The 23,111-nt window shown below is 44.3% G+C and overlaps 1 protein-coding gene across 3 annotated transcripts in view; it reads left to right on the top strand.

The window, feature by feature from the left end:
- The first annotated feature begins 876 nt into the window (after nt 1–876).
- Nucleotides 877–23,111, top strand: part of LOC115944631 (uncharacterized) — a 258,456-nt gene continuing 236,221 nt past the window's right edge. The window contains exons 1-4 of one of the 3 annotated variants that reach the window (XM_081799537.1): nt 877–5,920; nt 6,321–6,486; nt 10,974–11,024; nt 11,213–11,279. In XM_081799537.1, the coding sequence (XP_081655663.1) occupies nt 6,479–6,486; nt 10,974–11,024; nt 11,213–11,279 (126 nt within the window). In that variant the 5' untranslated portion in view covers nt 877–5,920; nt 6,321–6,478. Of the gene's footprint in view, nt 6,487–10,973; nt 11,025–11,212; nt 11,280–13,516; nt 13,786–23,111 lie in introns of those variants that run through there. The other 2 variants (XM_081799539.1, XM_081799540.1) reach the window with 2 other exon arrangements.

Genomic DNA, 23,111 nt, shown 5'->3' with positions numbered 1-23,111 from the left:
AGATCCTATGGATGTCCCATGAGACAGACCACGTATTTGTGGCTTGTGATCACTACATCTCATTGTAAATGAACAAAAAGTTGTCCTAGTTTTGTGTGTCAGTCTCTCTTCAGAGCTGATATGCATTCTCTGTTCATACTCCCCCTTGCCAAATTTTTAAGCTTTGTTAGTCTCAAAGCCTAAACAGTGCAGGTCCCTGGAAGATTTTCATTTACACCTTTCGCTGGATGGAACTCGAACTCGCCTCTCAGGTTTCCTTACTGTGTTTCTTAGGCACATTCCAAACATAGGAATTTCCAGAGGAAGGTGGATCTATTTCCATCATATCTGGTCCCTTTTTTTCTTAGGATTTTCTAGCATCCCAAGACCTTATTCCTTTGTCTTGGCTAAGGCAGGACCAGACTCCGTCTCCTCATCTTCAAACAACCAGGCCTTTAGGACCTCAGTGCTTTTGCTCACCCTAAGCCTTCTGGAATCCTCCCATTCCACTCCACTGTCACTGGATAACATGCCTTTGGTTCCAAAGTTTAAAAACCGAGCAAAGCTGGCTTAGATTAAAAAAAAAGAGAGAGAGAGAGAGAAAATTCACTGGAAAGACAGATGGGGGGACTTGAACTCAAAGGCGGTGTTGTAACAGGGCCTCAGGAACCAGGACTGGGAGGGGGTAGAAATTCAGGTAGTATTTCCTGTCTCCCGTTTCTCCTTGTTTCTCATCTCGGCTTTTCTTTGCACACCCACCTCGTTCTTGCTTTCTGCCGACTGGCTCCCTTTGCCCCCTGTTTACACGGTGGAAGACATGGCCGCCTTGCAGCTCCCAAGGTTAGAAGCTATACACTCATCTATAACGAGAGGCTCAAGTTTTTTCTTTCTGGGTCCCAATTCTAAATTCCAAGGAAGGTACTCTGATTGGTCCATTTTGTGTCAATGACCCCTTTCTGGACCAATCAGCAAAGTCTAGGGGCCAGGAGCAAGCTACAGAAAGGTAATATTGTTGTTAGTACAGGGCCGATGTGACGGACGGGCCGATTTCAGAGAACACGGGTAAGCAAGTCCAAGGACATCTGCTGTCTCCCTTCTCCCTGCCTATGAAATAAATAGACCCACTTTTTCCTCCCTTTTTTCTTTCATATGTTCAGTAAATGTCTCAGGCAAAATGCTAGTGGCTATAAATACAGCTCTGAACCAAACCTGGTCCTTCCTTCAGTGATCTTATCGATGAGCAGAGAATACAGCTCTTGATTATCCTTTACAACCCAGTTCAGACATGACTCACATTAGCTGGAGAAGTCTTTCCTGACACTCTCCCTTGTCCCTTTCCCACAGTGTGGTTTGTGTTACCTTCGCTTTCTATTCCCTGTGACTCTGGTACTTACCTCTGTTGTGCTAATCACATTTCATTATCATTTCATTCCCATGATTCTGTCTTAGTAGTTTGTAAGTTGCTGGAGAAAAGAGACGGCCTTTGAATTCAGAGTAGTTGGCCCCAGGTACATGTTCAGTGAATGTCTGTTGATTGAAAGAACTGCTCTCCATATGTAGAATCTAAAAAAACAAAACAAAACAAAACAAAACCCCACACAAACGAATAAACAGAAAAACAGAATCAGAGCTGGAAACACAGAGAATAAACTGACGGTTGCCAGAGGGGAGGGAGTAAGGGGATGGGCAAAATGGGCAAAGGGGAGAGGGAGATACAGGCTCCCACATACGGAATGAATAAGGCACAGAAGGAATACAGTCAATGATCATTGTGATAGCATTGTGTGGAGACAGATGGGGCTCTCTTTGTGGTGAGTGTATCATACTGTATAAACTTTTGGAATCACTATGTTGTACAGCTGAAACTAATGTAACATTGTGTGTCAACTATATTCAGATACCAAACTAATTAAAAAAAAAAAGAAAGAACTGCTCCCCTTTAGGAAAGAGGCCTCTATTTCCTCTGAGATGTGAGGCAGAGGAGCGGTTTCTGCATAGCTATGTGTGGGGGGCTTGGCATCTCTTGGGGGAACAGGGCTACCATGAACAAACGCACTATCGAGTCTGAACAGGGTTTGGAGGAATTAGCCTGCTGCCTGCAAGAGCAGGAATTGATAGTCCTCGATAGTCCCAGTGGGACATACTTCACAGCCTGTTTTTATTACACACAATGCAGGTCAGACCATTAATTTGATGACTTTGTTGCATCTTGGAGTTTTCCTTCCTAAATGGGAGGCTGAGAACGAGGTATCGCCCTTCAGACTCCTCCATTATTCATTATTTCCTTTCCTCATCAAGCCCCTATCTGTGACAGGCTCCAGTGGATACAATCAAGATTCTCAGCTTATTGGAGGGGAAAATAAGTGAAATGAAATTTGCCCAAAGCATACTTTGAGTGAGTCACAGAACAATTAGCAGTACCCAGGTTTGATTTAAATGATAATATATTTTTTTAATTAGAATAAATTTTGAAGTATTTAGCCAGTGCTTGTTACACTCATAGAACTGACTCGTGTCAGTTCATGGATTTTTGAGTGAATACCATTGTTAGTTTTCAGTTTTCAACAATACATAATTGGCACCCAAGAGCTCCACATTTTTCCCTTTTCCCATGAGTCAATTGTGAGTGGCAGGAAGCAGGAACATTTCTCACAGGTCTGTGCTGCTTTTCTCTTGATGAGTTTCGTATTATGCTGGTTGCTTTTCCCTTGCTATCCTCACGGGACTATACTCTGACGTGTTGGATGCTAGGATGTTTGGTAGGGGAAGTTTCTATTGCATTTGCTCAGGCATTCTCCTCCTCTGTGTGTTCTCTTTATTCCACATTTTGGGGAGAAGGTCAGTGAAAATAATCCTTTCTTTTTCTCCCCACCTTGCTTTGGGCAAGAGGATGGTTCAAACAATGACCATGTAAGTTAGCAGAGGGTTTTCTCTAGTCAAGGATCCTTTGGTTCTCTCCTCTGTAAAATGAGGTTAACAGTAGAATGTACTTCATAAGGTCGTTGTGAGAAATAAATGAGAAAATAATAAAGGAATACATACAAGCACTCATAGTACCACATGGCACTTAGTAAGTACTCAGTAAATAGTAGTTACTGTTAATTTTTCTAAGACTTTCTAGATGCTCACCAGTATCTTGATGTAAAGAAAAACAAACAAATCAGGACCATCCTTCTACTCCTCCCAGCTCTCTTGTGCCACAGTCCTCATGGCGCTCAGAATCCTTCAAGAAGACCAGCAATGGGCTGGGGACACCGCTGCTCTCCGTCTCCCACCCTCCAGACTAAAAGTGCTCTTATCCCAAATTTAATATCTAAAAATAAATGTGAATTCTCTGCACATATATGTTTTTAATATACTGACAATGAGTTTTTGCTTCCATTTATCGTTCACTTAAAGTGGTCTTTCAAGTTCAACAGTAAGCAATTGCTGAAAAAGAACAGCTAAGAAATCTGGATTCTTATTAACTTTATCTCTAATTGTTATGTAGCTCTGAGTCACTGGCTATTTTTTGTTTTTTTGGTAAACAAGGATACAAACAACAAAGATTAATGAAGGTTGTCAAGACTGGTGGAAGAACAAAACTGAAAATTTCCATAATGATATCTTCTTTTTTTCTTTTTCTTTTTCTTTTTTTTTTTTAAGAGAGAGAGGCGGGGAGGGGCAGAGGGAGAGGGAGAGAATCTTAAGCAGGCTCCATGCCTGGCACAGAGCCCGACAGAGGCCTCGATCTCACAACCCTGAGATCATGACCTGAGCTAAAATCAAGAGTTGGACGCTTAACCGACTGAGCCACTCAGGGGCACCACAGTGATATCTTACGAATCCAATACTTTGCTTCATTTCATTGCATAAAGCCTGGCAAAGGTAGGACTATAGTTATTTCTGTTTTGGTGTGCGGGAAAACCAAGGCACAGAGGCACAGTCTCTTTCACATAGCTTGATTTTGAGATTCCTTCCCTCTCCTCTGACAGAGCCCTCTCTGCCCGGTAATATAATTGCCTTTTTTGGGTGTCCTTCTCACACTAAAATGGGATGTTCTTGAGGGTAGAACGCCATCTTGTTCTTCCCTGTGTCTGTCTCAAGGCCTGACACACAGTGTGTTTGTGCCCAGTAATGTAGAAAGAATGAATTCATGAATGAATGAAGGGAGCCAAGGCTAAAGGTTTGATCCAGTGATACTTAGGCAAATGCTCGTTGACTCCTTCTGCACTGCTTCCCATCCCACAGTGACCATGAAGTTATCAGAGGAAAAGGAGAAATGGTAATGTATAAAGCTATAAACAGGGCTGCCTGGGTGGCTCAGTTGGGTGAGCATCTGACTTTAGCTCAGATCATGATCTTAGGGTCCTGGGATAGAGCCCCACATTGGGCTCCCTGCTCAGGGGGAAGTCTGCTTCTCCCTCTGCCTCTCCCCCCACTCCTGCTCTCTCTGTCTCTCTCTCAAACAAATAAATAAATAAAATCTTTAAAAAAAGCTATGAACAGAAAGCACTAAACCAAGGCTATAGATTTTTTTAATTTGATTTTTTTTTTTAGATAGGACATTTAAAGAAATCTAATCTAACAACATTAATCAGTTACCATGGATTTACTGAGGATTTGCTCTGTGTCGGGCACTGAGCTCAGTGATGCTAGCTTGCTCTCTAGTTTGGGAGATAGGAGGGATGGATGTGAGTGGCTTGCTGAGAGTCAACAGTGAGAACTGAAAGTCCTAAGAGACAGGGCAGGAGACCATTGAAGGGGCTGGATTTGTCCTGAGCCCTGAAGGGCAGTGGCTAGCAAGTTGGAATAACAGAGGGGACCAAGGAGAGGGGAGGCATCAGAGTGGACAGTGCAGGGTCTGTTTGGGAACTACCTGGGAACGTGCTCTGCTGGCTTTTCACCGAAAACCTCGGGACCTTTCAGAGGGTTGAGAATTTCCATCATGTCCTCTAGTCCAAGCAGGTTCATGGTCCCTCGGTACGGTGGTCTGAGATGTACTCCTCTAAGGCCAATTAATCACCTAACAGAGTTCATTTGTCGGAAGAGTCAAGATTAACGATACCGTGGGGGCGAGAAAGAAGGAAGTTGAACAAAGAAAATGGTAAATTGACACATTCGAATTCTCTCTTTGGACATCCCTTGTCACCTGCTTTCCAGCCCGGACATTTGAGTCAGACAGAAAAAGGTTTGGGTTTACTTTTTTTTTATTTTGACACTTTCTAGATAAGCTTAGCTAGTTATTCAACCTTTCTGAGCCTTAATTTACTCAGTTATACTACAGAGTAAAGAATATTGCTTTTATCCTTGCAAAATTGCTGAGGATAAAAGGAGAAAGTGTAGGGAGAATGCTTGGTGTGTGGAGGGCCCCTGCACACTAGGCGGTCCATTAGAAGGCTTATGCCTACAGAGACTTGGCAATGATGCGAATGCATAATTGGAAACTAAGTATCAGATATGTATAAGGGGCTAAGACAAAGCTTCCTGAAAGGAGCAGCTGATACTCAGAGCCATCTAATCATTATTTTACATTGAAATTTGATCCCTGTGTTGTCAGATCTACTTTTTTAAAGAAGTCAATAATCTAGAATTTTATATGCCATCCTTTGATTTCAAATATGACAAGTGTGACAGAGATTACTAATTGCCCCCACGCTCCACTTTTCCTTTCTTTCTCTCTGTCCTAGAACCCTCAGGTTTTATTTAGGCACATGCTCTTCCCCTTCTCTCTCCCTCCAGCCGCTAGATAATATATATTTCAGCTTCTCTTGCAGCTAAGTGTGGCCATTGATCAAGTTCTGTTCAATAGAGAGTGAGAATGAGTAACGTGTGCAAGTTTGTGGTCAGGTTCTTAGAAGCTCCTTGACTTCCACTTCTTTTTTCTTCTTCCCATTGGTGGTGAGCCTGTTTCAGCCACGTGGATGGAGTCATCACTTTGGGGACAGTTGGGAACAACCAGGTAAGAAGTAGAGTTACCAACACCCTTGGATTGCCTATCACTCAGCATCCTTACCGAGAAAGAATTAAATGTCTATCTCAATTAACACACTGTTATTTGGTCTCTAAAAAAACTACAGGACCATTACCTTAAACAGTACAACTAATTCACAATGTAACAAAATGAAGGAAATATTATCTATATAAAAAATAGTATTTATGGCTGAGTTTGCTGATGGGATGTTAGTCTTTAAAAGAATTCAACACTGTAAGACCCAATCCATGCTGACCAGAAACTTTAGTCCCACTGGAAACACAAAGCAATTAACCCATGATACAAAATAAGAGTGTGTAGAGTCCGAGTGCTTCAAGAATTCAGACAAATCAGGTACCAACTAAAGACCTCCTACGTCCCTTGCTAGGTCACGGGCAGTGCATTTCCACTGTCAGGAGCCCTGATATAGCAACCAACAAGGTGATAAAAGTTGGACTGGGGACAGGTGCATTCTATGCCTGTGACAGGTGCTTTCTCTGCCTGCTGATCCTGGGAACCCTCCTGGAGACAGAGGGATAAGAAGACATGGGCAGGTGAGTCCCTATTGTTGAACACCCACGTTTTATATCGACTGTATCATTGAAACCACCCTACCCCCTTTTACAGGCGAGGAAGCTGTGGCTGAGAAATGAAACACACTTTCTTGTAATTGTCGGTAGAAGAGGGGTTCAAACCCTTGACTGTTAGGTGCAGAGCGTTTCCTTCTCCCTGCTGCCCTGCCGTCGTATCTTTCTCCTCTGTGTGCTGCAGCAGGTCAGTGGCATATTGTGAATGATAGCAAAGGAGATGAGGAGGAGAAATAAACTCTGGGATCTCTATTTGGCATCATAGGCATTGCTTGAAATTAGATTCACGAGCAAGAAATTCAAAAGAGAGGAAAAGGATAAGGTAGAAGAAACGCTTTTTTTAAAAGTTTAATCACAGTGGATAAACCTAGAAGTAACAAATGGTGTTTGGAACATCATTTTTTTTGAGGTTCCCATAATGCATTTTGATCTCCAAGAAGAGAGGCTCATTAAACAGGAAGATTATCTGCTTATTTGGGATGACAAATCTGTTCTTATAATCATGGCTGCAAGTACTTGGGAGCCTGATCATAAACACATTTTCATGATCCTTGCGAAGATTAATGAACGATAATTACTTTATTCAATGGCAAAAACTTTGGTTTGGAGCATGCGTTCTGGTAAAAATTTCTGCTATTCATATTCCAAAGTGAATCTACATAATGCATTCCTTATAATTCCTGTGCTTTTTGCCCTCTCTTCAAATTCACTGGTAGACTCTCTTCACTTTATGGTATAAAATAATTCAACTATTTCATGACTTGTCAGTTAGTGCTTTAAAAAAAATATCACACGCCGGGCTTTAGTTCTCTGGTGAGCTGGGGCCATTACTCAGTATTTGTTGACATTGTGGCCACGGGAACCTTTGTTTCCTTCAACTTAAATGAACTCCCATTTCAATATTGAAGTTTCAGGAACGCCGAAGAGCCGTTCTGACATTACACAGTTGATGCTCTTAATTGCAGTGTAAGGGCCTGGAGACCATCGCGGAGTTGCAAATTAATAAAATCCTTCTAAGTGGAAAGGTCATATTCGGAGACTGGAGACTTTAAGGAGACCGGGTAAAAACCTGGGAAGGCATCTATATTTGCATGGGCACAAATCTACCCTGACGAAGCCCCGATAATTGGTGAGAAATAAAAACGGGAGTGGTGTGAGCAGTCAGGACAAGGTCAGCGACGGGGGGAGGCGCAAGGTGGGCGGGTGTCCGGCAGAAATGTGGGGGAGAGACTACACACACCACATCCTCCCCTATCTTTCCTCCACGCCCCGAGGTGACCGAGACTGGGGAGCTTCTTTCAGTGATAATGATACAAATTCCTCTCACCCCGCTTCTCAGCACAAAGGCAGCATGAGAAAGCAGAGGCCTTGGAGATGGAACGCGTTTCCTGTTCAACCTCACAATCCCTTGAAAATTCTCTTTTCTTTTAGCTACAAATTCACATCCCTTCCAGGAGGTAGAGCTCAGCCCTCCAGATCTTACAAAAGATATACTTCAAGCTGTATATATATGTCGAATAAAATTCATTAAAATTAATTCTCCACTAAGTAACCTCTGAATTTCATCTTGTTTCAGGTTCTTGGCCCACAGCACCGTCCCATTTTCCTTCTTTTTTCTCTCCTTGGCTTTCCCACTTTTCTGTGGTGATTGGCTTCAGCATTTTTCCTTCACAGACTCATTGCGGCCAGGTATGAATCTCCCTTCTTTCTCTTTCTCTTTCTTTCTTTCTTGTTACAGGGTCCCTGAAATGCTTCCTTTTTAACAGCCCTTTGCTCATATGATCTGTTCCTGTGATCTTACCTTTTCTGACTCCAAAATCTTTCATTTATAGGGACATACATTCTGGCAAGGGTAGCTTTTTCAGCTCATGACTAGAGACCATGTTCTCATCTCCCTAAGAAGCCGATCATTCTCTGGCGTCTCAAAATTTTTGTACCTTGAAAGGGGTCAGAGCCTGGGCTTTTAGATCAATCTCTGTACATTGCAGCTTTCCCATTTTTTTCCCTAAAAAAGACTCCCACCCTTCCCCTCATTAGTGTACGCAGTGTATCCAGCACTTTGTCAATGTCGAGGCAAAATTCAGCTCCTTCCCTGATTTCCACGAGAAATTCAAATAGGTTTACTGAATACCTGTGGGGTCTCTGGGAGAGCTCTTCACAAAGCACGGAGCATTTTTCTGGGAAAATCTCCGTTAGTTTTTTCTCTCCTTTTGTCTTCTGTTTTTTTTCCACACCTTAGCCCGGAGTGCTGCTTTTCCGGGGGTACTTAGCCCCATGCAGAGCTCGGCTGCTTTTGCTCTGTTCTTCCTAATTTTCTTGGCAGCCACTGTTTCCTCTCTTTATTATGTAAAGTAGCTCCCTCTGCTACCCTGAAGGAAGTCTAGGGCCCAGCCCTGTACCCTTGCCTGGAAGGCTGATTCTTCTGGATTTGGATAAATGGGTTTATCCAACAGCTTTTCAACAAAGCTAGCTTTCCACTTGCAGAAGAATTCTCTGACCAGTTGCTGTTAACAAAAAGACAAACATTTCTGCATATCATTACTCATAAAATGGGGGCTATTAGCACTTCACAGGGTTGCTGGAGGATAAAGGAAACTGTGAACACAGAGGGTTTAGCGCACTGTAGTTTATCATCACCATCCATCACTAGATGGAATCCGATTATGCAGTTTTGATCTCCCCTCTCCGGATCTGTGTGACCACCTCCATTCCAATATGTTAGCAAAGTTGTCTGAGCTTGCTCCTGGCTTTGAGCTCCCCAAGGGTCCACGCTTCATCTTATCCATCCTTGTATCTCCAGCACCTGCTGCAGTATCCGGTGCAGAGTGATACACGATAAATATTTGTCGAACAATTGAATCTCTTGGCTTGGGGGGATTCTGGCACGTTCTGAAAGAGCACTATATGTAGAGAAAAAGACAGATTTGGGCAGGGATGAAAACTAAGGTCCAGGGCCATTGCTGAAAACTATTCAATGCACTGAAAGCACTTTGCAGGGAGGGGAGGGAGGGGCTGTGCTGGCTTTTTTGTGGATCCCCAGTGCCCAACACCGTGGTGGGCACAGAGATGCTAAGAGTCCTTACTGATAATAGATTTCTTACATTCATTTTATTTTTTTAAAGATTTATTTATTTACATATTTGAGAGAGAGAGAGAGAGATCAGGCTCCCAAGTACTTGCAGCCATGAGAGAGAGAGAGAGAGAGAGAGAGAGAAAACAAGTGGGGGAGGGGCAGAGGCAGAGGGAGAAGCAGGCTCCCTGCTGAGCAAGGAGCCCCATGTGGGACTTGATCCCAGGACCCCGAGATCATGACCTGAACCGAAGGCAGAGGCTTAGCCGACTGAGCCACCCAGGCGCCCCTACGTTCATTTGATTTTTTAGCAGCTCGTGATCAATTTTTTAAAAAGATTTTATTCAATTATTTTGAGAGAGAGATGAAGAGAGCAGGGAAAGGAGCAGAAGGCAGAGAGAATCCCAAGCAGACTCCATGCTGAGCGCGGTACCCCGAGATCATGACCTGAGCCGAAATCAAGAGTCAGAGGCTCAACCGACTGAGCCACCCAGGCGCCCCAGCTTATGTTTAATTTTTTAAACTTAGTCAGTTACTTAATGTTTTAATAAATAACCTTTAATGTTAATGAATGAAGTTTTTAACTGTATGAACTATTTATCCTAAGTCACCTACTCAAAGCAAAAAAAAAGGATTAACTATAAGAACCTCTGTGCTTTCACCAAGTTATCATGTGCTTTGTCCCCTCTGGCTCCTCCTTCCATTGTTTGAACAAACAGTCGTAGCTTAAGGTGAACGGAAGGAGAAAGGACTCTGCTGGGCTGTCCAGGACCTAACTGCGTGAGATTCCTTTCCTGTAGGCTCTGCTTTCCCAGACCCAAGAGGAGTGTGTGTACTGGAAAGGCTGGGCTAACACATGGGAGCATCCCAGGAACATGCTAGTAAAGTGGTGTCCTATCAATCTGATATTCTTAAGCATTTGTTCATCAGAGGCCAACAACCTGTCTCATGGGGAAAGAATGCAGACTGCAGATGGGGAAAAAAATGTAGATGATAGCTCTGAGTAATTCATATCCTCTCCCAAATTGTGCTCCCAACTTGGGTAGGAGAAGTGTCTGCATTATCCCATCACCCTTCTTAAGAGGCAGCTCGTGAATATGCCATTCAGTTACTGGTATGTGTTCCTGGGTGGGGAAGGGCTCATCTAACCCCAAGTGCTTTTTAAAAACATTTCTTCCAATCACATAGACAAGCACCCTGAAAAGGGTTTTTGTAAAATACCTTTTTTTCCCACCTCATTACATTTCCAGTGATGTCTTAGTATCCATTACTGACTGACACTCCAGCTGATGTCACCTTAATATTTTATGTTTAGCTCCATTGTGTCACAAACTAATAAATACAAAATTCACCGCTTTTCCCTATCTTCCTTGTAGTTCCATAGGATGGATGTTGAATGTGAAATAAGCTGGCCTTATATCAAATCCTCTAGCTTGTAAGTAGTTGAACTCTCACCCAAGAAAAGTATCTTATAAATGTATGATTCCATGTATTACACAGATTATAAATCTTCATATAATTTGTCATTAATTTTGATCACTTCAGTTTTTTGGTGTATAGTAGTGTTTTATTATTCTAGCAATTGATGTCTGTTAATTGTGAGGTTCTGAAATGTTCCTACAGGTGTTCTGTCTCAAACAAGGAGGTTATGGAACAGCATTCTGGAGCATTCCCCACCAAAATTACCCTGGTAAGTATGGTCTGATGACTGAATAAATACATGAATAGAACACTATCAGGCTGATAAAAGATCTTGCTTTTATTTTGGGCTCTAATACCTTGAGCTGTTGCTCCAACTTATACAACTGTAAGATGGGAATACTGATTTCTACCATGTTTCTTTTATAATGGGTGAAATCAGTTAATAACTAATCTCATTCTGATATGTAGAAGGCAAAATTTCAGTGCTGATGAAGACCTTAGAAATCTCTTCCAAACACTCTTACAACCCTGAGGCCAGAAGTTAAAAGACTCCCCTGTTTGTGTTTGGCCCCATACTGGTGAGATGTTGCTATTTGCCATTGGCAACATTGTATCAGGTTTTCTCTGACTAGCACATATGAGGACTCCACCCATTTGGTGGAATTTTAAATTACCCCAGTGATGTAGTTTTGGAATATAGGTGAGGTTCAGTGGGGTGGAGTCTGGAGCCAACGACCAAGAAAGAATTCTTGAGGCATCTTTGTTGCAAAATGGTGGTTTATTAAAGCACGGGGACAGGACCTGGGGGCAGAAAGAGCTGCTGCCCCGGGGTTGGGAGGGGTGGCTGATTATATACTTGGGAGTTGGGGAGGTGAGGACAAAGAGGGTGTCCAGAAGGACTGTCATATGCTAAAGACTCTCAGGACACTGGAGGCCTGGTTATTGTCAAGCCAAGGCTGTTTTTCCCTCTAATGAGGCACTAACAAGAAGACAGTTGGGAGTTTCCTGGAGGAATGTTACATTCCTCCTATCACATGTTCTTGTCAATAGGCTTCAGGTTCAAAAGAAATTCAATTTTATTTACATTCCTTCTGCCTCAGCCTCCCTCAATTTCATGTAGGGAAGGGTGATGTTAGGGCTTCAGGAAACTGAGTTATGGGTCTCTGGAAGTTATGTTATTGATAAGAAAGCTTCCTCCTTGTAAATCACTAGGACATTTGTAAATAAACTGAGGGAGACTCCTGTCCTGCAGGACTGTGATCTCTATCAGTTAACCATTTGCTTTTCCTTTAGGGCAGCCAGGAGTGCCTGAGGAATGTCACATATGTCACATGGGGGGGCGTTTCGTGGGGTGTCAGCCTCAGCTTTGTCCTCAGCAAGCCTTCTGCTCCCTCATCACAAAGCCCATGACAATCTCCGTGTGATCAAGCTAGCCACTGAGGGCAAGGGAAGTTAATAAAATTCAATCCTCTTGAAGAAAATTAGCAAACCGATGAACTCACTGGCTATAGGGGTATTCTGAGATCCAGATGGACACCTGACAGAATTCCATCAAATTTTCATGGAGGCAATTAGTTGCCTTCAGTTAGAGCCATTGAATTATAAACTAACAAACCCCAGCCTACAACATTAAAAAGTGATTAGCTCTTCACTAATAATCCATAAGAAACATCAAGGTGATTATGAGAGAGGAGTGAGAAGGTCTGAAGTACAAGAGGATTGATGTTCAGATTATTTGTTCAGCATTCCCTCACCACGGGTTGAGATGGTGGAATTTCTTTGGTAGGATGCATCTGCCATTTTGTTGCTATTGTTGATAAGAATGGGGAATTCTGTATCTTACATCTTTGACTTCTGCCAGCGGATTTTCTAAAGTTTTATGTCTTATTCTGGTGTAGATACCAGTCAAAAAAGACTTTTCAAGCAAGGCTTGAGGGTTTTCTGCCGCACTAGATGACATTTTAGTGGGTGTTGGGTTAAAAATTAATTAGTGGTAATTGAAGGTAATATTATTCAGAATCCTTGGTTGAAAAGGAGAGAAACCCAACTCAGACTTCCTCAAGCGAAAAAATAATTTATTGGGTTTTTTTTAACTGACAAGATCCTGGGCTCTCCACTTGAGAGAAGATTGGATCCAAGTCCTCAGTCACATTTTTTTTTTTTTTAAGATTTTATTCATTTATTTGAGAGAGAGAGAGAATGCCGGCAGGGAGGAGGGGCAGAGGGGCAGAGGGAGAGGGAGCAGAACCGCCACTGAACAGGGAGCCTGATGTGGGGCGCTGTCCCAGGATCCTGGGTTCATTACCTGAGCCGAAGGTAGATGTTTAACTGACTGAGCCACCCAGGCGTCCCCTCAGTCATGCTTTTAGGACCCAGTTTCTTCCTTCTTCATCTCCTGGCCAGCTTGCCTGCCTGCCTGTCTTCTTTCCTTCTACCCCTTCTTTCTTTCTTTCAAAATAGTTTATTGAGATGAAATTAACATCGCATAAAATTAACCATTTTCAGGTGAACAATTGTAACACCTTCACGATGTTGTGCAGCCATCACCTCTGTCTAGCTCCAAAACGTCGTCATCACTCGGAAGTAAAAGCCCTTACCCACGAGGCCGTTTTTCCCTCTTCACAACCCCCCCCACCAGTCCCTGGCAACCACTAATCTGTATTCTACTTCTATGGATTTATCTATTTTGGATATTTCATATAAATGGGATCAAATAAGATATGACCTTTTATGTCTGGCTTCTTTCACTTAGCATCATGTTTTGGAGGTTCATCCGTATTTGTAGTATATATATCGGTACTTCATTCTTCTGTTTTATAACTGAAGAATATTCCATTGTATATATACATCACAATTTGTTTATCTATTTCTCCACTGATGGACATTTGGGCTGTTTCCGTCTTCTGGCTATTGTGGATAGTGATGCCATGAACATGTGTGTACATATACTTAGCTTGAATACCTGTTTTTAATTCTTTGGGGTACATACCTAGGGATGGAACTGCAAGATTATATGGCGATTCTATGTTTAGCTTTTTGAGAAAGCACCAAACTGTTTTCCTTAGCGACTGAACCATTTTTACATCCCCACCAACAATATGCACAGGTCCAAATTTCTCCACATCCTCACCAACACTTGTTATCTCTCCCTACTTCTTTTTTTGATGATAACCATCTCAGTGGGTGGCAAGTGGCACCTTATTGTGGTTTAGATTTGCAATTTTCCTAATGACTAATGATGTTGCATACCTTTTCATGTGCTTGTTGGCCATTTGTATTTCTCTGGAGAAATGCCTGCTTGCTTTTGTAGGGGCTGCTCTCTCTCACATGCCTGCACCGTGGTAGGGTGGCCAATCATCTGTTTGCTTGGGACTCAGGGGTTTCCCAGAACACAGAACTTTTAGATTTTAAACCAAAGAAGTCCCAAACAAACCAGGGTGAGTTGGTCACCAACGTGATGGGAAAGATGGCACCTGGAATCTTGAGCTCATATGACTTTACAGTTTGAGCATCAGAACTGTTGGGCAAGAAATAACATGATTATTCCTCAAATCGCAGGAACACTCATGGTGATGGTTTGGCAATTCTAATTGGTCTGACTTGGAACACAGATCCATCCCTGAACTCTCTGCGGCCAGGGAGGTGAATTACTTTGACATGTTTAAGCATGTGTTCACCTTCAGTTGAAAGATTATCTTCTCAAAAAATAGGGATGAAGCAGGATTACTATGGAATTGGGGAGGTGATTTTCCCAATGTAGGGATGCTTGGCAGCCACCTATGTGTTCATCACAAGCATCTGTAGGCACTTGCTGTCATGCTTGATGCATGCATGTGGATCATTCCATCCAGTGCTCACTATACCCCTACTGGATAGATATTAACACCCTGTGGTAGATGTTAATTAATAATTCATATCAATACTTGGTAGATATTAATATTAGATGTGACAAAATCAAGCCTTAGAAAAGTTACCATGCTTAATGTCACATCACAAGTAAGTGCTGGAGACAGAATAGGTTAATCTACTGTTTTTATTGAGATATAATTGACATATGACATTCTATTAGTTTTAGGTGTACAACATAATGATTTGATACATATATATCATTATTTGCACTATATACATATTGCAAAATGATTTAGGTTAATTTTTAGTATGACACCTTATAAAAAAGAATTTCCAGGCAGCAAAGAGAATTGAACTTCAAAGCAGTTAAAGAAGCTTCCTTTAGAGAACTTTGTATCCATCAGGGCCCATTCAGGAAAAAAGAACCACGCGTTATTTTAATAGAGGATTTAATAAAAGGAATTTGTTAAACAGGTATTTAAGTATTTAAAGGCAAAAGGAAATGCTGAGGTAACACCGGAATAGCAGCTTCAGGAAGAAGCTACTACCTCTACAGCTGGGGGAACAGAAGCATGAGCCTGGGGTTATTAGCATCTAGAATCTAGAAGATTCTAGAGGTACCGGTATCTCTGGAGAGGTGCTGTGCCGCTGGTTCTGGAAGCATGGGAAACATTTGAAACTGGAACCAACTACTACTGTAGGTACAGAAAGCAAAAACCAAAGCAGATTCTTCCCCCTCCTGCAGCTTTCCAGTCTCCCCGTAGCACCCCCTATTGGCAGAATCCTGTAGACAAAATCGGCGTGCGAAGCAGAAATAGCTTGCAGGCTTCTCTGGAATCACAGAGCATGGCGGGGCGGCTTGAGAGCAGAGAGACAATAGCTTAATTACCAACACTACCTTTAAAAGTGAGAAGGTCTTATCTTTCACAGTTCACAGTGAGACTGTTCATATATAAAATTAGAGAGATGGTTGGATGCTTTTTTTTTTCTTTACAATCCCAGAAGCTTTTTATTTTCTGAAATTAAGTTTATTTTTCTAGATTTGAGGAATCAGCATAATGAAAGTCTGCCTTCTTTTGTGCAGATGATTACTGGACCTCTCCGTGGTCCAACTCCAGATAACATCGTGCTTGAAACTTTCAGACTCAAATTCATTTCTGTTCTGGAATTTACCCATTGAAGTATTGCTCAGAGCTGATGTGGAAAGATCCAAGGCTTGGGAATTGGAAAGGTGTCGATTCAGTCAATCTCCCCTCAGCCACTTTGCTTGTGGTTTAACCTCCAGGGAGTTAATCAGTCTTAGTTTCCTCATCTTTTAAAGGGGCAGAGATAATACATATCAATATCATAGGGTTTTCATAAGGTTTCCATGAAATGATATATAAAAACCTGGCATGATGTCTAGAACAGCAAGGATGCTTAATAAAAACAAATTCCATTCCTTGTTCTTTTATTCAACCCTGCTGCTTGAGGTCAGATGTGAGTTTCAGACAGACCACCTCCCTGAATGTAGAATCTCACTTTTGTAGCACCATCGAGAACTGGACAGGCATTGCTGTCCCCCACCTAATTCCCATCAGTCCTCTCTTAAATCTCCCTCAAATAACCCAACGATTTAAGGAGCTATAGGATCACTGAATGTGTAATTAGAGCCAAGACAAGTTCCCTATTTTCTCCTCCCAACTAGATTGCCTCATCCTTCCTCCTATGAGAAAGTCTGAACCCAAAGACTGGTTGCTGTTTTTTCCTTGCTCCCCTAAACTACCCTAAGATTTCTTAGGCTCCCTGCTCAGCGGGATGTCTGCTTTTTCCTCTCCCCTTGCCCCCCGCCCCGCTCGTGCTCTCTCCCTCTCTTGCTTTCAAATAAATAAATAAAATCTTTAAAAAAAAAAAGAAAACCAGGGGCAAAGACCCATTTTCGAACTAGACAGGCTGGACTTTCGTGAATTGTGCATTCCGAGTATGTACTTCCGAGGTTTGGGAGGTGGTATTTCTGAGCTAACAGAAGCATCCTCTCCTCGGGAAGTGAATTAGGGATGATGCTGGCAAAAGTGCCAGCTGTCTCTTGGGCCACTTTATGATGAAACTGTAACTGGATAAAGAGTCACAGATCTGTGGAAGTCTCGGGTGCTCTGGAGGGTACGAAAGAGAGACACAGATAGTTGCTTTATTTTCGGGAAATAATTGGACTGTAATTTGCCTTTACCTCATCAGACAGTGTAAACTTACTGTACCTTCCCTGCCTTTTACGGATCCAACAAAGATTCGATGTATGCTCCCCAACAGTTTTCCTGAACGCAGTGGTGAGGTGGGGCCTTGCTCCCCAGAGAACCCCCGCAGGGCAAGGTTTAACACCTGCTGCTACTGGCTTTTCCGAAAGGAAAGCACATCATGGAGCCAGATGTGCTCATAGGCTTCTTTGCATATGGGAGTTAGTACCTGTGAAAACTCAAATTTGAAAACAAAATTATTAAGTCTCATGACAGCAGAAAAGCAGGGCAATGCTCTAGCTGGCTTCTTTTTAAACAACGTTTCCTTTTTCTCTTTTCTGTTTGTTCCTTCTCAACTTTTTAACCTCTCTTTGAATCCAACTGCTTCCTGGATTGCAAACTATGTTGCTTTTCAGCCTCGATTGAATTTTTACAGCAAGTGATAAACCCTTGGAAATAGGATTTATAATGGAAACGCTGAAACAGGCCTAGCTGGCCTGGCCAGAGAGGTGTTCTAGTAATACTGGAGAGTAATTTCTCTAAATCTAATACCCTATAGATTTTTTCATGTTGTGATTCATACTGACCCAATTCTCCTTAACTTCTTCCACGCCAAAGCCTGTGGCCTGCTATGCCCATGACTGGCAAGGTCAAATGTCCTTTGGGCGTGTTTGGGTCATATGGGTATCTGGCAGAACATGACACAGTTCATTCCTATACCCCAGTTCCTATTGGGGTAGGCTGAGTGCTGGAAGGAGAACAGACCCCTGGAGTGAGGCAGGCTTGGGGTGGTGGGGACGGGCCCAGCTATGACTATGAGTCCAGTAGGCAGAACCTTGGAGGAGGGAGAGTTTCCAGTTAAGCAGACAGGCTGCCCTGACAGGTGTGAGGAATACAGTGATGGGGAGCCAGGAAGCTTTCCTTGAGATCCGGGCAGGTGGCTCTATTAAGGGAAGGCGGATGGCAGTTGGCACAGTGTCAGTCCCGGACTGTGGTTCCTGGTGAATTGGGGTATAATGAAAAAATGTATATGATTGGGGCGTCTGGGTGGCTTAGTTGGTGAACCCCCTTACTCTTGGTTTCGGCTCAGGTCAGGATCTCTGGGTTGTGGGATTGAGCCCCACTTCTGGCTCTGTGCTCAGGTGGAGTCGGCTTGGGATTCTCTCCCTCCCTCTCCTTCTGCCCCTCCCTCCGCATGCGCACACGTGCTCTCTGTCAAATAAGTAAATACGTCTTTAAAAACAAAGGAATTAAAGAAAAAGCATGACCTTTGCCTCCAGTTCCTGGCACAGAGCTTGGAATTTCCTGAGAGATAGGACTGTCTTTTGTTATTCATAAGGAGCCCCTTTATACCATACCTGAGTTTATGCTAATGAGATGACTCAAGGTGGCCCCTGGGATAGTTTATTTTTTTTTAAGTTTATTTATTTATTTATTTTTAGTAATCTCTACATCCAATGTGGGGCTTGAACTCATGACCCTGAGATCAAGAGTCACATGCTCTGCTGACTGAGCCAGCCAGGCACCCCCTCAGATAGTTTCAAAGGAGGGGCCAGCTACACACTGTGATTAGACTTGGACCGTTCAGCCCACTCCTTAACCTCTGGGGAAGGGACGAAAGCTGGAGATTAGGTTCAATCAGCAATGGCCAATGACTTAATCAATCATGCCTATGAAAGGAAGCCTCCACAAAAACTCTTGAATGAGGTTTGGGAGCTTCCAAGTTTATGACTGTGTTTGCGAGCTGGGAGTGTGGTGCACCCAGAGAGGGCCTGGAAATTCTGCACTCCCCCCACCTCCCATACCCTGCTGTTTGCTTCTCTTGCATCTGGCGGTTCCTGAGTTGTATGTTTTATAATAAAACTGCAATCATAAGTGTAGAGTTTTCCTGAGTTCTGGGAGTAGTTTTAGTGAGGATGAGCCATGGGAGCTCTAAGTTTATAATCAGCTGGGCAAAAATGCAGGTATTCTGGGACCCCACTTATAGTTGGCGTTTTGTGGGATTGAGTCCTTCACCTGCGGGGTCTGTGCTAACTCGGATACTTCGGGTAAGAATTGAATTGTAGGACACCCAAAGAATTAAAGGACTGTTTATTTGGAAAATGATGTCGGGATCAAGTGGAGGAGGGTATTGGCTGGAGCATGGTGGGGCCCAAATCTCAGAAAGAGGAAGACCCAGAATCAAATGCTAGTTCTGTTTATCTGTTAGATGCAGGATGGCAAGCAAGTGATTTAACCTCTTAATTTGTCTTCCCATCTGTAAAATGGACATAATAACATTTGTTAATTGGTTGTGTGCTCTTTTTCATGATTGCTAGGTAGTAGGTAGTCAAACACATCTGTGCAGTGAATGAGTGAAGGACTGTGTAAATAGTAGGTAATCTCCAAGGTGCTCAGACTCAGGGAGCAAATCCGGAGCTCAGCGGTACATCTGGGGTACACAGTCAAGGTGGAGCCAGAGGGAAGGGTGTCTTAGTTCTAAGGAGATGATCAGAGCCACTTACATCCCTTTTCCACCTTCTGCCCGAGATCAGGATTGGGTCTAAACTCTTTGAAGCCTGCGGGTAAAAGCTGGGCCACCGGAGTTAGGGGGGCAGAAGGCGGTGGGAGCTGGGGCGCGGAGGGTCTGGCTTACAGTGTCACAGAGAAGCAGCCACTGCAGCTCCGTCCCCAAACCGCCTGGGCTGTAATCCCAGCTCTGCTTACCAGCCAGCCCTGCGACCTCAGACGAATTAACCTCTCTGACGGTCCGTTTCATCATCTTTATGAAGTCGCGTTAGTTAAGGGCAGTTCTGACCTCACGGGTGTTTGTGAAGATGGATGTTGGTCCGAAAACTCAGCAGTTCGCCCCGAAGAAATCTGAAGCCGTCCCCCACACCGGGGTGGGTGCAGGGAGAGCCCCAAGAAAGAGGCCCCACCCCACACTGCTGGGCGGCAGGGTTGACAAGCAGCAGGGCGTCCTTCGGCGGCTTGCCTGGGGCGGCAGCGAGCAGGTCTCCAGTCCTGCCTCCAGAGGCTGAGAAGTGGTCTCAGAGGCTGGTCGGGTGCTCCGTCCTCAGGGCCTCCGCGGGCGGTGTGCGCTGGAAATGGGCTCGGGCTGAGGGAGTGCTGGGCGGAACTGAGCTTCCAGGCTCGGGGGGCGGGGGGGTGGGGGGGCGGTGAGGAGTCGGCCAGGCGGGTCGCTCCGCACGACCTCGGCAGCGGGAGCCGGGCCGAGTGTGCGCCCACGTCCCAAACACCACAACCGATGGATACGTGTGGTTCCGGAGGGCTCCTGCCTTTTCGTTCTGGTGAGCGAGCCGCTCAGTTGTGTGGGCCGCGCTCTGGCGGAAACAGCAGGCGCGAGGCGGGAATTCCAGGAGCGTCTTCGAAGCTTCCAGAAAACCGAGGAGCCCGGGAGGAGAGAGGAAAAGAAGCAGACACCTCCCTGGAGCAGCTCCGTTTCACCCCAGACTGAACGGAAGCTTTAAAAGGCAGGGCCTGAGGCACCTCAAGGAGCTTCCCGCGTTCCCCGTTTCCTCTCGGATCCTGAAAGCACAATTGCTTTCTGCTGTGGCTTCCACGTGGGCTCGTGGGCTCGGTGGCCCTGCCCCAGGGGGAGGCGCTGCTCACGGGGCCGGAGCCTTGCTGATTGCTGCTTGGACAGAAAGGGCTGGTGGGAGAGTGGGCCGGGGGCCCCGCCACGCCGGGGCGAGCCCGGGTGAGGCGCCGAGAAGCATCTGCTTTGCTTGCCTCGCCTTTGGAGAGCCTCACCAGGCCAGGGGCGCGAAGGGGAAGCGCCCACGGCTTCAGCCCAGGGATCCCCACAGACCGATGGCATGGACTTCACTCTTTACGTGCAGTTTGGGGCCGGATGCTTAGCCAAGGACATCGAAGGTGGTCTTTGCAAAGAAATTCCAAAGGACGCAATGTAAGAGGCAGGTGGTCTGCGGCCTCTGCAGAGCTGCTGAAGAAACAGGGTAGGGCCTTGCCTTCCCTCACAGAGGGACGGTGATAGGCTTTGGCTAATAATGGGAAAGACACCGGAAGAACTCTCTAGGGTCGTACACAGAAAGCCGTGTTGGAGCTGGACGGACCCTTGGGCAGCGCGGAGCCTGATCCCCCAGGCTTCAGGCAAAGGCCCCGAGGCCCCGAGAGGAGCCACTTGCTCAAGGATGCTAATTGACAGCACAGCTGAGAAAAAAAACCCGCCTGTTGGCACAGCTGTCTTCATACAGGCTTTTAATGAGAATTTTGCTACCTTGTGCTTGAAGTAGATCAGGTGGTCTTCCAAGAAGGCAGTGAATAGCCAGTTGGAACGCAGCAGGATGCCCAGTGGGAGCTCAGTAGCCTCCTTGGGAAGAGGGAGAAGCTGTGGAAACTCTTTGGAAGGAGGCCCTTGCAGGTACAGATTTGGGTGGGTCACAATTATCTCTGATTTCCGTCTTTTCCTATCATGGCCCTTTCTAGGATTCAGTGGACCCCCCCCCCCCCACGCTGGCCTTTGGCTCTCCTGATTCTCTTTAAAAGCTTTAGGTAAGCAAGAGCAGCTGTTGAAGGCTGCATGTTTTTCTCCTTGTTTAGCCTGAAGGCTATGTGCAGTTCTGGCAGTTAACCTCGTAAATTAGGGCTTTTGAAGAGCATGCTTGTTTTTGGCCAAGTTGGCAAATCTTGAGATTCAGCATTTTCACAGGGATGCTTCATTCAGCTTAGATCGGGAGAGACTACGGCCTTCTTGTGGTGATTTGTTTTGGCTTCTGTAGGACTTAGACTGCCACATATGGCCGCCCAGGTTGTACAGTGCACAACTCTAGGGTCACAGTTCTAAGATGTGAATGGAAAGACTCTGGTCTTGCTTGTCCCTGAAATTCTGCACTTTTAGCAGCCTCTGCAGTTCACTAATAACTGAGCTAACCCACGCGTCTCTGCTCTTTTTTGGTGTTTTAGCTTTAGCTGTGCCCTGCTGTCTTGTGGGCTCATGTTATCTTCTGGCTTCCAGGGAACCCCAAGCCAAGGTTTATCCATTCTGGGTAGCAGTAATGAACTGCATTCTCTCCCACCCCTTTGTTTTATCAAAATGTTCTTTTTCCGGATGGAGCATACTTACCAGGACTATTGGCATTATCAGGGTATATTTGGAGACAAAATAACAACCTGAATGAAAAACTAATGATGATGTGGAGAATATGAGCATTTTGGGAGTAGAGGGAGTTTTGGAGGAAGCCCTCAAACTATCCCGATTATGATTACCTCTCTGCTCTCTACCTTCCCCTCCCATCTGGCGTGCTTCACCCAAGGAAAGGATAGTTGTCCAATTAGTCCCCAAATATCCTTTTCTATTTTTGCATCCTCCCACCTGAGGGCAGAGCCTCACCTTTAATTATCCCCAATACCACCTAACTCTTTTTTTTTAAATTAAATTTTTTTTATTATGTTATGTTAGTCACCATATAGTACATCATTCGTTTTTGATGTAGTGATCCATGATTCATTGTGTGCATGTAACACCACCTAACTCTTTCCCATAAAACTGAGGTGGGACACAGACTTCTCTGCTAGCCAGCCTTCGGGACAGCTGAGAACGGGATGCTGTTTTGAAAAGAACTTCTGTGGTGTTTATGCTGGTGAACCGTTAGTCAAAGACAAAAGGAACCCTACTTAAAAATGTTTGTAAATGGGCAAAAGAAAAAGAACCCAGGAATGAAGAGGACTAATAAGGTAGGTTAAGTGGGGGGAAATTGTTTAGAAAATATCAGCTAAAAGAAACAACCAAACGGAACCTGAAATTAAGTATTGAGCTTTCTGTGTCAGCTCCATAGAGGGGGCTCCAGGGCTATATGGCTGTCATTCAAGGAAGAAAATTCATTTGTTTGAAGAGAACAATTTTTTCTACAGTTCCAGTGGCAAAACATATCTAGTGGGGTATATTTTTGAAAATATCGTCATGTAACTTTTTTTTTTCCCTTTCTGAGTTCACGACTTTCTCCTCACTCAGCTAACACTACCCATCTGACTGCAGGTATGTTAGGGATGTCACAGAAGGAATACTTAGACTGTGCAGA

The sequence above is a fragment of the Leptonychotes weddellii genome, chromosome 11 (genome assembly GCF_054177405.1).
Source record: "Leptonychotes weddellii isolate Sample4059 chromosome 11, ASM5417740v2, whole genome shotgun sequence".
Taxonomy (NCBI): Eukaryota; Metazoa; Chordata; class Mammalia; order Carnivora; family Phocidae; genus Leptonychotes; species Leptonychotes weddellii.
The sequence above is the reverse complement of the archived record's forward strand: the minus strand, read 5'-3'. Positions and strand labels throughout refer to the sequence as shown.